The sequence below is a fragment of the Rutidosis leptorrhynchoides genome, chromosome 1 (assembly GCF_046630445.1).
Source record: "Rutidosis leptorrhynchoides isolate AG116_Rl617_1_P2 chromosome 1, CSIRO_AGI_Rlap_v1, whole genome shotgun sequence".
NCBI classification, from domain to species: domain Eukaryota; kingdom Viridiplantae; phylum Streptophyta; class Magnoliopsida; order Asterales; family Asteraceae; genus Rutidosis; species Rutidosis leptorrhynchoides.
The window spans coordinates 418,012,245-418,026,424 of record NC_092333.1 but is presented as its reverse complement, the minus strand read 5'-3'; the positions used below and the strand labels follow the sequence as shown (position 1 = coordinate 418,026,424).

Below are 14,180 nucleotides of genomic sequence, written 5' to 3'. Positions count from 1 at the left end.
TTAACGATCTATTTTACATGCCATTTTTTACATTTGATGGATGGAAGAACAAGAGTACTTTGTATTTGTATTTGTGACGTGCAATTTTTGAAGAAAGAGACCATCTTTGACAACACCAAATGTGAGCCGATTATTATGTTATTATATTTATATAATTATAATTATAATTATAATTATAATTATAATTATTACAATAAAAAGCCGGTAGAGTATATCTCTTTCCTTTCTTTGATTATACACTCAAAAATGAATAATGAATCTTTCCTATCATTTCTTAGTATGGGTAATTAGTAATGAATCTTTTCATATCCTTTCTAAACTCGATTAATAAATTACAAGTCAGTAAAGTATTTTTAACAACTATAAATATAACGTAATTTTCTCAAAATTATACACAATAACGTGTATAATCTTAGCCGCAGCAACGCACGACCGAGTTTTATCTAGTATATATTAGAGGAAGTCAAGAAACGTGTAGTTTTGAGTAATAGAATTGTAAAAACGACATCACATCTGTGCATTTTGGCGTCTTTCTATTTTAGGTAATTTTGGTATATTTTTATTTAAGGCAATAAGCTTCATTTTTTCTCACTTATTTTTTTTAATAAAACATTTTTTAATTAATTTTTTTTTATAATTTTTTATTTTTTTCATTCGATAAAAAATTTGTATCAATTCTCGATTTCCACCTTGTAATTATAAACTTCCAAATAGGTGTTTATGTATATAGCTGAACTATGTATTGTTGTAAACAATTTCCAACCACAATGCGCAGTTCATCTCTACAATTGAAACCATGTTCAAAGTATATAGTGAAATCATTCCCCGCAACATATTACTATGAAACTAGGCTTACTTATCATTATTCAAATAACATATACATGGGGGTCATATACACATAATCGGAGAAAAGTGTGAGAACAAGATGAAAACTGATGTATTGAACATCAACATTTAAGAGGTATGTAACAACAACCAACAAGGCAACAATACATACATGACCCAAAAGCATAGTACTATTAGTTTCAAACAAACATGACACAACATGGAGAACTATTATTCAAACTTGGATTCAACAACATTTATTGACACACCAAGTCCTCCATAACAAACCTCTAAGCTAGAGGGTTGTAATCCTTGCAGATTTCAAGGACCTTCAACCAAGAAGGCCTGCAACTAATATCATCCCACCAAGCACTAACATGTTTCCTATCCTTGATCATATGATCCTTCCCAATAACATTAACCAAGTAGTTTGTAAAAGGAATATGACTAAGGTCTGCAAGGCTAAAGAAATCACCAGCTAAATACTTGCTTTTTGATAGTCGGTCCTCGTAAATGTCCAAAACTTTCCCGAGCTTCTCTTCACTTTGATTGATTAGTTGCTCGTCTCTTATTATCCCAAATTTTGGGCTGAACATAAGATGTAGCACGAGATTGTTAAGAGGTGGGTGATAGTTTTGTGACTCAACTTCTAGCCATTGGTTCACTAGACCTTGATCCTCGATTGTCTTTCCTAGTAAGTCGGTTCCTTGCGATTTGTACTTTTCAGCATAGTAGCGGATGATGGCTCTTGATTCTGTAAAAAAAGGACAAAACAAACTTTCAAAGTAACATGCTCTGCTAGCTATGGCTGCACTTCGGCCCGTGTTATTCTTGGGTCGTATTTTAAGATATGTGCACTTTCAAACACCACATACAGTTCAGTGTACAGGTGGATGCAAATTGTTTGCACCTACCACCATGTTTCATTTCTCCTATTTCATTTTAGTAATAACAACGAATAAATTAAGAGAAACTGAAGCAGATGTTATGCGCACTATAATTGAATAATGGCATTATTTTACAGGCAGACATTTTTAAAGAAAGCATACCAAAGAGTTAATGAAATAAGCTTTTGGGCCTTCTTTAACGCAGGCGTGTTGGGCAATCTTAGAGCCTAGGAAGCCACTAGGTGCATGTTTGATGTGGCCGGCGTGTTGCTTGGAGGCACGGGTTAAAACTTAGGCGTGTACACCACCATATCACTAATTTTAATTGGTCAATTTTTGTTTTTGTTTTTTTAAATACCTTTTATTTTTATACTCTTTTTCACCCAATTTCCAATTATATTTTGAGACATCACTCAATATGCCACCCCGTTATTTTCCAGTTTACCAACATGCCTAACACATCAACGCCACTTTCGCCCATCACCATTGGAGATGGTCTAACTTTGTAAATAGTCTAGGAAGTAGGAACAAAGTATTGAACATTCCTAAACTTGTCCCACAAAATTTATGCAGATTCCGAGTCTTGGTTTTCTTATATATTTAAGATTACTTTTCATTTGAGTCTTTTCAATTTCTGCAAATTCCAAGTCTTGGTTCTTTTATCATCAAAAAAAGTTAAGACTGTAGCTTTCATATCTAGCTAGTACACAAACAAATTAAAGATAGCCTATTACCAAATTACCAATTCTACAAGGATACTATATAACCATCACAAAAGGTCTCAGATTCAAATCTCGCTAACAGCATATGTTGAGGTTGTTGGAATAATAAAATATTATTCAAATAATGGATGCCACATATCTTACTAACATACATGGGTTGGTTTAATTTGACCCAATATCAGATTATTATAAAGGCACGTTGGATATAAAGTTTGACCCACTATCAAAGTCCTCTATTTGAAAGTGGAATTAGTAGTCCTAAAGTTACTCCATGTAGACCATATTTTTCTCAACAATATGAAGAGTCAGTTATCATATTTTCTATTTAAATACCTCATGGGACTGCACTTCAAAAGCGATCTTCTACGAGTCCTTTTCACATATATGTACTCATAAAACTATCTTCACAGACGACACACACAATTGTTAATTAATTTGGGCAATAGTTTGGCAAGCTCCAAGTCGAACTACAACGAGTGCACGTTTTAGTCGACTGGTTGTGTTAACCTTGGGGAGCGATCGGCATTCTCGGTTGCACCACGGTCGTGCCGAAATTCGCTTTCAAGCCAGTGATTATTTCACGGCGCAACTCCTCTTTCTTTTGTTTGTTTCTTTTGTTTGTTTTAAAAGTCTTTTTATTTTGAACATATCTGTTCTTTGTTTTCAGTTACAGCTATTTCCAACAATTTGAAAGCGAAAGTTTTTTATTATCTAAATGGCTGTATCAGTTAATAAAGTGTTACCAGATCTGTCAAAATTGGAACCACTTGATGGAACCAATTACAAAAGAAGGTCTCAAAAGCTTTTAATTTTCTTTGAGCAACTTGAAATAGACTATGTTCTATTTCAAGAAAATGCACTCAATACCTCTAAAAATCCTACTGATGTTGTTGAAAATTCAACAAGTGAATCTGATAAATTGAAACTGAAATTTGAAAAGGATAATAAGACTGCTCGAGGTCATCTTTTGAATCATATGACTAATACTCTTTTTGATCTTCTTATCAACCAAAAATCTGCAAAGGTTATTTGGGAAACCCTTGAGAAAAAATATGGTGCAGATGATGCTGGAAAAAAGAAGTATGTAGTTGGAAATTGGCTACAATTTCAGATGGTAGATGACAAGCCAATCATGGAACAAATACATACGTATGAAAACTTGGTGACTGATATTCTTAATGAAGGGATGAAGATGTGTGAAATCTTGCAAGCAAATGTGCTATTAGAGAAATTTCCTCCACTGTGGAATGACTACCGCAATCAACTAAAACACAAGAAACGCGATCTTTCACTGCAAGAATTAATCAGTCACATGAGAACTGAAGAAGCCAACCGCTTAAAGGATAAGAAAATCTCTAACCCTTCTGGTTCTATTAAAGCTAACTTGGTTGAATCTGTTGGTCCTTCTAAAAACAGGTTCAAAGGAAAAAATAAGAATCATAAAAACGAGTACCAAAAGAAGAAGTTTGTCCCGAGAAAAGGAGATGGCACTATTCAGAAAACAAAAGGACCATGTTATGTTTGTGGAAAATCTGGACATAAAGCTTTTCAATGAAATGACCGCAAGGATCAACAAAGTGCGAATCGAAAGCAATCTGCCCCACAAGTGAATGTTGTTGAAAATGAAATCATAGCAGCAGTGGTTGTTGAAACTAACCTGATAGAAGACAAATCGGAATGGATAATGGACAGTGGTGCTACAGGGCACTTTTGCAACAATCGAACACTTTTTCACCAGTTTGAAGAAATTCCAAATGGTCAACATGTCTTCATGGGAAACTCTAATACTGCTGGAGTATTTGGTAAAGGCAAGGTTCTTCTCAAATTCACCTCTGGTAAAACTTTGGACTTAAATAATGTCTTGTACGTACCTTCTCTTCGTAGAAATATGGTTTCGGGTTCGCTGCTACTTAAAGCAGGTTTGAAAGTAGTTCTAGAAGCTGATAAAGTTGTAATCTCTAAAAAATAATGTGTTTGTTGGGATGGGATATGAGACTGGGGGCTTATTTGTACTAAACATTGATTTAACGTCTAATGCAAGTTCTTCTGCTTCTGCTTATATTGTTGAGTCTGCTAATATGTGGCACGGTAGATTAGGACATTTAAATATTGCATCCATTAAAAAACTCAAAAATATGAATCTGATTAATGTTATTGATGCAAAAGAATTTTCAAAATGTCCAATATGTGTTGAAGCAAAATATGCCAAAAAATCTTTTAAAAATGTTGCATATAAAAGTACTCAGTTACTTGAATTAATTCATACTGATTTGGCAGATTTTAAAGATACAGTGAGTAAAGGAGGTAAAAAATATTACATTACTTTTGTGGATGATTATTCGAGATACACTCAAGTATATCTCCTACGATCAAAAGATGAGGCCGAATGTATGTTTTTAAAATATAAAACAGAAGCAGAAAACCAATTAGACCGAAAGATTAAAAGGCTTAGGTCTGATAGAGGTGGGGAATATAGTACTAATTTTCTTAAGGACTTTTGTGAGAAAAATGGCATTATACATGAAACTAGTGCACCTTACACGCCTCAACAAAACGGTATAGCTGAAAGGAAAAATAGGACACTTAAAGAGATGATGAATGCTATGTTATTAAGTTCGGTAATGTCTAAAAATATGTGGGGTGAAGCTGTTCTTTCTGCTAATTATATATTGAATAAAGTACCACATAAAAAACTTGATAAAACTCCTTATGAATTATGGAAAGGATTCCCGCCTAACCTTAAATATTTACGAGTGTGGGGGTGTTTGGCTAAGGTTGCTTTACCGAGTTTTCAAAAACCTAATGTTGGGTCTAAAACGTTTGATTGTGTCTTTATTGGTTATGCCTTGAATAGTGCTGCTTATAGATTTATGTGTTTGTCTGATAACTCTATATGTGAATCTAGAGATGCTGAGTTTTTCGAACATGTTTTTCCCTTAATGAAGACTAATGTTAGTAATGCTATTGGTCTATCTGATACTACTAAAGTATCCTCATCTTCTAGTACTACTGATCAAGAAAACGAACCTAGAAGAAGTAAAAGACAAAGAGTTGAAAGTAGTTTTGGACCTGACTTTATTACTACATTTCTAATTGAGGGTATTAATTCTCATAAAGTAAATGAGGAGATATTTACTACTTTTTTGTTAGAGCAAGATCCTAAAACTTACGAAGAAGCAATTACCTCTATAGATGCTAGCTTTTGGAAAGATGCCATCAATAGCGAGTTAGATTCAATAATGGTTAATCACACTTGGGACTTAGTAGATTTACCCAAGGGTTGTAAACCTATAAAAAGTAAATGGATATTTAAAAGAAAATTGAGACCTGATAATACTATAGAGAAGTATAAGGCTCGATTGGTAGTTGTAGGCTACTCGCAAAAGAAAGGCATTGACTTTTTTGACACTTATTCTCCTGTTACCAAAGTTGCTATGATTAGATTATTGATTGCTCTTGCTGCGATCTATTGCCTAGTTATACACCAGATGGATGTAAAAACAGCTTTCTTAAATGGTGACTTAGATGAAGAAATTTATATGGAACAACCCGAAGGTTTAGTAATTCCAGGTAAAGAGAATAAAGTATGTAAGCTTAAAAAATCACTATATGGCCTTAAACAAGCTCCTAAACAATGGTATATGAAATTTAATAGAATTTTAGTGGGCAATGGTTTTGTGGCTAATGAATCAGATACATGTGTATACTCGAAGTTAATTGGATCTAATTGTGTGATTATTTGCTTATATGTTGATGACATGCTCATTTTTGGCACTAATATAAATGTTGTTAAAGATACAAAAATATTTTTATCTTCTCAATTTGACATGAAAGATCTTGGAGAAGTTGATGTAATTCTTGGAATCAAGGTAAGAAAAACTGAAAATGGGATTTCTTTATGTCAGTCTCACTACATTGAAAAAATGTTAAAAAGGTTTAATTATTTTGATGTAGCTTCAGTGAAAACTCCTTATGATTCTAGCATATGTCTAAAAAGGAATAAAGGTGATAGTATTTCTCAATCTGAATATGCTAAAATCATAGGTAGTGTTATGTTCCTCATGAATTATACTCGACCCGACATAGCTTATGCAGTTAGTAGATTGAGCAGATATACTCATAACCCAAATGGTGAACATTGGAATGCTCTTTATCGTCTATTAAGGTATCTTAAAGGTACTATGAACTGGTGTTTGCATTTTAATAAATTACCTGCTGTTTTAGAAGGATTTTGTGATGCAAACTGGGTAACCGATAATGATGAAGTAAGCTCTACAAGTGGTTATGTTTTTACTTTGGGGGGATGTGCTATATCATGGAAGTCGTCAAAACAGACATGTATAGCACGTTCCACCATGGAATCTGAATTTATTGCTCTTGAGTTGGCAGGTCAAGAAGCGGAGTGGTTGAGAAATCTTTTAGCTGATATACCACTTTGGAGGAAAAGATCTGTACCTGTTTCCATGCATTGTGATTCAGAGGCAGCTATTGGGATTGCTAAAAATGATGTATATAATGGAAAAAAGAGACATATCCGAATCAGACATGGTATTGTCAAACAACTGTTGAAGAATGGTGTAATTTCTTTAGACTATGTGAAGTCTGAGAGAAATCTAGCAGGCCCATTCACTAAACGTTTGACAAGGAAAGTCGTCTTTGAATCGTCGAGGGGGATGGGTCTTAAGCCTATGGATTGAGATAGTGTAATGGATACCTGTTAGGTCAAACGAAGTTACATGATTCTCTTTGTGCACTAAAATTCCATCCCTATGACGTTATAGTGCTTTTGTTGAGGTTGAGTCTTTAGCACTCTTAATGGTTGAAAGTTCTTTTATGAGACGGACTTAACCACCTTAGTGAGTGTGAAGGTGGGCCGCCTTCTATGAAAGATCTAGGCAATCTTTCTAGAGCACTTATGAGAACCCAAGGTATGCGCATGGCCATTAAAAGCGTTTTTGTTAGTATCGCGGAACTTGCTGAATTTTAAGAGTTAGTATGTGTTGTGGGGGTCTCAATTTAAGTTCAGGTGGTTCAAGAGTAATTCACCATCTGATCTAAAATGTTGCCCCATTTCACTACCTGTCAATTCAAATCGAAAGATATTGACACTTAAGTACATATAACTTTTTTGCCCAATTGTTTTCTTTTCTGGTTTTTTTTCTTCTCATATGTAGCATGCCATTAGTGGGGATTGTTGGAATAATAAAATATTATTCAAATAATGGATGCCACATATCTTACTAACATACATGGGTTGGTTTAATTTGACCCAATATCAGATTATTATAAAGGCACGTCGGATATAAAGTTTGACCCACTATCAAAGTCCTCTATTTGAAAGTGGAATTAGTAGTCCTAAAGTTACTCCATGTAGACCATATTTTTCTCAACAATATGAAGAGTCAGTTATCATATTTTCTATTTAAATACCTCATGGGACTGCACTTCAAAAGCGATCTTCTACGAGTCCTTTTCACATATATATATACTCATAAAACTATCTTCACAGACGACACACACAATTGTTAATTAATTTGGGCAATAGTTTGGCAAGCTCCAAGTCGAACTACAACGAGTGCACGTTTTAGTCGACTGGTTGTGTTAACCTTGGGGAGCGATCGGCATTCTCGGTTGCACCACGGTCGTGCCGAAATTCGCTTTCAAGCCAGTGATTATTTCACGGCGCAACTCCTCTTTCTTTTGATAAGTTTCTTTTGTTTGTTTTAAAAGTCTTTTTATTTTGAACATATCTGTTCTTTGTTTTCAGTTACAGCTATTTCCAACAGAGGTGGGGGTGGAAAAGGTGAGAAAAGAAACACACGGGATAATCCGTTTGATGCGTATCCGAATAAAAAAAATTCTCATTCACCGAATAGCTTGAACAAAGAAAACCTTATCCGTTTACTAGTCTAATATATATCCATTAGTGTATGTCTACATCAAGTGATTCGATTAGTATTGAAAATGAACAAGTTATTTTCTTTGATTCCAAAGAATATATGTCCAATTTCTAATAAAATATAGTAACTTAAAATATAGACGAATCGAGCGAATAAGAGCTACCGAGCTTGATAAGCCCTACTTCATTATAGACAACCTTCAAGTTCGAGTTGAACTTCAACATAAGTTACTTATTTAGTAATTTCACTAGCCAAGCTTAATAAAAAGGTGATTTTTCGATTCGGCTCATTTAGAATAATCTCATCTACTTGTTACAAGTAACGAGCTGATTGAACTAAACTAGTTAAACAAGCCTAATTACGACACAGCAAAAATAATACTCCGTAATCCACAAGTAAATAGCGACTTGTACGGTACATATAATTAATCAACTGAATTTGTGAATTTTGTTAAAATTTTAGAGTTCTTACCGAATAGAGTGTAGTCACCATCTTGAATTACGGGAAGCGATCCAAAAGGCTGTCAATAATTCATAATTCATAAAATAAAAATAAAAATAAAAATTAAAAGTAATTATACTAATTTAAGTATAATCATTACAATAATAAAAAGAAAATTAAAAAATAAATGAATATGAAGTACCTGCAGTTTCAGGAACTCGGGATTTTGATTCTCGCCGGCGAGGAGATTGACATGAATCAGGTCGAATTCGATTTCTTTCTCAATAAGACAAAGCAAAACTCGTTTCGGCGATGCGTAAGCCGGTCCGTACACTTTCACCACCATTTTTCACGGTTTACTGGATTTTTTTAAGTTGGTGTGATTTTGAGTGTTTGTTTCGAGTAATTTAAAGACTTAAAAAGAAGTGCGTTTTTTTTTTTTTTTTTTTTTTTTTTTTTTTTTTTTTCTGTCGGAATTTTATACGGAGTATCAATCCAATATCAATTTGTATTTGTATTGTATTTTTACGACTCAGTTTAAAGTCCAACGAAAAAAAAAAAACTAATGTCACTTCATTATTATTAAATTGTATAGTATAGTATCAATCTAAACATTTATTGACCGTTTATCAATCCAACAAAGGGTTCGATTTCAGGCACCCACAGTTATTCACTCATGGCCACGGAGGTTCGCCTGCAATGACTCCGGGCTGCTCGCGTAGCGAGTAGTCGTCATGGGATTAGTCAAGTTGACCGTTTGGATACCCAGGTAAAAAAAAAAAAAAATCTAAACATTCATTTTTTCGTTTATTTATTTCTGAGTTAAGTCTTGTTGGTAGTTTGATCCTTTGTTGAATGTAAGTGCTAAAAAAAGACTAATGCTGACATTTGCTTGAACTTGGTTGCTAGACTTAACTAGTTATTGAATCCTCGCTTCGCGTCGGGGGTTCGGTTTTCAATGTATTTTATTGCGTTTAGTTTGTAAAATTATTTCGTGGCTAAAGAATGATGTCGCTGAAGCGCAACTCGAGTCGAACTAAAAGGTATAACCTGTGAAATATTTAAATGTTATTTTAAATTAACAATATATGTCCATCTCCGTGTTTAGCTATGTAATTATCGACTTTTAAAAATTTAAAACAAAATCAACGTGTATGAAAAGTACCCCAAATATTTAGCGTTTTTTAAAAAAACGTCCGTTTTGCGTACAGTTAGTGACATTGTGTTCCTAAAATTATTTCGAGTTTAACGATGGTGTAGGAAAAATTTAACTCGTTATGAGCGAGAAGATATGACCCGTTGAATATTTGGGTGGAGTTTATTTAAGATTTTTTTTATGAAAATGGTTATTTGACACTTTACCCCCTGTTGGGGGGGTCGATTTGAATATTTGAAAAAAGTGTGAGATTTTTTGTTGGTGTAGTGAAATTTAATTAGAATTAAAAAAATAAAAGGACGAAAATGCCCCTAATTACTATTCACCGTGTTTGTCTATTATATAATATAGTAATTTAAGTTATTGGGCTTTTTATGTGTTGGGCTTGAAGACTTTGGAGTTTGGACCCAAGAAGATGATCCATATATATTTTGGGACTTCTAGTTGATACATCTGCTCATTCTGATTTTATTCGACACACACATATCATCTTTCTCTTTCTTTTTCTGTATTCAATCCATGTTCTATGATTTTAATCTCTCAACAACCTTGAGTTAACTTAGTTCATAGTTTCATGAACTTGTGATGGATTCAACTGCTGTGAAAGATTGTTTTTGTTTCTTGTACGATAAACGATTTGGTTTAAGTTGTGACTTCTTGTGATTGGAAGGTTTATATTGCTCATTTGTTCATGGTATCAGATTGATTAGTTGTGTTCTTGATTTTTTCTAGTGGTTACGGTTGAAGAAATTAGGGTTTCTGACATTTAATCAATCTTACTTGATTGAATCGTGTTCTTGACTGTGTTTGGGTTCGAAAAGTATCTAAGGGTGTTATTACAGGTGATGATACGCATAGTGACCCGTATCAATTCAACACACTATTAACAACGTTCCGTCTGGAAGATAACCGGCGTAGACAGTCCCGGGCAAAAACCATTTTCCCGGCTTATCTTTAGTAGCCCGACCAGAAGGTTATCTATGTGCATATCCGGGAAGCAACGTCCCGGACAGAGACTAGCCATGACGGCACACAAAGCCCATCCCACACGGACAAGTGTGCAGGACACCGTGCCCACCTAGCCGGGTACAAGCATTAAGTGGCTATGAGCCATATTATCTTACGTAAAGGCCCACTGAACCAAGCACGTCGGACACCCGGCAATCTTTAAAATATCATTTATGAACCTGTTACAATCTTACACGGCTGAAAGAGCACCAGGAAGAAACACTTGAAATAAACATCAGGCAAAGTTCTTTTACCCAAGCAAAAGCAAGACATTCGTCCGTCATATAATGGACGGATTTATCACACTCTCTCGGAGTAGCCATATCTCTCCAAGATGTGTCGAAGTCCCAGAACAAACATCTGGCGCCGAAATAGGCATACCGCCCCGAAATAAGCACATGATCCCGGAACTCCCCTACTGTCCTGGAACTATCATGTGATCCCGGAACAGACATACAGACGGGGTGCACGCCACGTCAGCCCGTGAATCTAGGAAAGTTCGTTAAAATCTGTTTGTTATTTCTATGAAAGGGACAGATGCTACACCAGCCCTCGAAATCAGTGAAGTTTGTTATAACCATGAAGGGACGTGCGCCACATCATCATCCCTCTTAACACCTATTAATACACGAACAAGATCATTCATTACACAACACTGGATGCATTAATGTTACTCTGCCCAAATTAGTTACGGTAGCATTTCTCCAGCTGATAATACAATTCCGATAGAGATTCCGGTCGATATCGGAATTAACCTTTACCTCACGATATTAACTTATTCGATCCTGATCGAATAAGGTTAATCCCATCGATTGTTTTACGCCTTTGAAATCCAGATTTCAAATCGGGGTTTGCACAACTATTGGAGTTAAAACATTCGATTCACTCTTTTACCCAAATCAAGCACTCAAATCCAAGATCTAAATCACACTTAATGATATTGGTTTGATCAATAGGGTTGTTACGATTAAATACAGGGTTTCTCTCGCAAAACCCAAAATATGGTGAAATTAGGGTTTCTCAAACCCTATTTGGTTTCTTCCGCTCCTACTACTGTTCTAGTGTTTTTTCATATTGTTGAGTCCCTACAGAATTAATGATTTAATTATGTCAAAACCACCAGCAGCTCTAAGTTGTTAACAACCATCATAGGTTAATTATGTGTAACCAGCAAAGATGTATGCTAGTCCCGAGTGTTCGAAGTATGATTCCTTAACTATCAGCTCAACAATAGTTAAGTATGATGGTTCTTCATAACCAACATGAGGGATGAATGCTGACCCAGCAGAAGACCAAAGAAGAACCAACAGAAGATGTAGAAGCAGCATAAAACACTTAGTCAATTTATGTTGCTCAGAAGCATGAATGTTTCCAGTGTTGTCGACGTCACAAATGTGTCATTCAACTAACATTTAAGACTAAGTTGGAGAGAGAAGGACACACGTCGGAGGTTGACAAGTGACCTTACAAGACAACGTGGAATGCAGATGTATAACCCATTCGCAGATTGTGACGACCCGTAAAAAACCATCGTGTACGGTTCATCAACAACATGATCATTACAAGGTCAAACACTATATGCTGTTTGAAAACCAGTTTTGCATTCATAAAAAGATAGCGTTTTACAAAAGATAACGTGCTTCCTATGAATAGAAGCGTTAACATAAGTATGTGACCCAAAGGTCGTTACAAAGCCATTGTTTGAAAATAACATAAGTTACGAATGCAAAATAAAAGTTTCATGATTGAGACATCTCTAAGTAATGCAGCGAAAATATAACACATCAGTGAAATGCCCCGTTCATATCGATTATAAATGTTACATAATAATTGATTTCATTGCGAGGTATTTGACCTCTATATGATACATTTTACAAACATTGCATTCATTTTTAAAAGACAAACTTTCATTACAGCAAAAGTTGAAAGACATGCATACCATTTCATAATATAACCAAACTATAAATGACTTAATATGTCATTTACTTAATCATAATCTTTATTGAACTCGACAACTTGAATGCAACGTCTTTTGAAAAATGCCATGAATGAATCCAAGTAATATCTTTAAAATAAGCAAATGCACAGCGGAAGATTTCTTTCAAACCTGAGAATAAACATGCTTTCAAGTGTCAACCAAAAGGTTGGTGAGTTCATTAGTTTATCTGTGACGACCCGGAAATTTTCGACAAAATTTAAACTTGATCTTTATATGATTTCGACACGATAAGCAAAGTCTATAATGTTGATGTCTCGAAAATTTTGGAACTATATTCATGTAATCAATTACCTTTGACTAATCCCGACGATTCACGAACAATTGTGTATAAATAATTATGTATATATATAAATGTAAATATAGGTATATATATATATATATATATATATATATATATATATATATATATATATATATATATATATATATATATTATAATACTAAAATACCCTTTAATTAATTAGAAGTTAATATGTAAAATAATAGTTAGAATAAATAAGTTACTATTAAAATTACTATATACATATAATTACATATATATTATTATGAATCTATATATATATAATTCCTATTGATATTTATTAACATATTGTGATACAAATATTAAATATTCAATAAATGTTATTATATAATATAGTTTAAAATTAATATATTACATGTAATTATAAGTTAAAATAAATGTTATATTTTATCCTTATTTTCATTATTATTATTAAAATTAATATTAGTATAGGTATTATTAATGTTGTTATATCCTAAAAGATACATATATGAAATTTGATATAATTTGTATTATCTTAATTATTAATTGTATTATCATTAAATATTATTGTCACCTTTATAATTATCATTATAATTAATGACATTATTATTTTTAATATAATTATTAAAATTATCATTATATTTGATATTAACCTTATTATCATTATTTTAACTATGATTTTTGTTATTAGTATAATAATTCTTATTATTATTATTTGTATAATTATGAGAATTAGGAGAATTATTACTATAAATATTAACAAGTATTATTACTAAGATATTTAATAATTAGTTATATAAAATAACAGATGTAAACACAGATATATAGGCGTACAAACAGATAAGTCACCATCAGGTTACATTTTTCTTCCTACATCTGCTCACTCGTGATATAATGTCGAACTTGCCATCCCTACATAACAATCGAGCAACTCAAGTTTTGAAAAAAAAAGGATTCGATTGTTCTTCGCTATCAATTAA

General features: G+C 33.5%; 1 protein-coding gene across 1 annotated transcript; it reads right to left on the bottom strand.

Moving 5' to 3' along the window:
- Window positions 1-898: 898 nt before the first annotated feature.
- On the bottom strand, window positions 899-9,187 carry LOC139886587 (glutathione S-transferase F9-like). The gene is made up of 3 exons (XM_071870440.1): window positions 8,978-9,187; window positions 8,806-8,854; window positions 899-1,579 (listed from the first exon to the last, which is right to left on the bottom strand). The coding sequence occupies exons 1-3, from the start codon at window positions 9,119-9,121 to the stop codon at window positions 1,116-1,118; spliced, it is 657 nt and encodes a 218-aa protein (XP_071726541.1). The 5' UTR covers window positions 9,122-9,187; the 3' UTR covers window positions 899-1,115.
- Window positions 9,188-14,180: the final 4,993 nt, after the last annotated feature.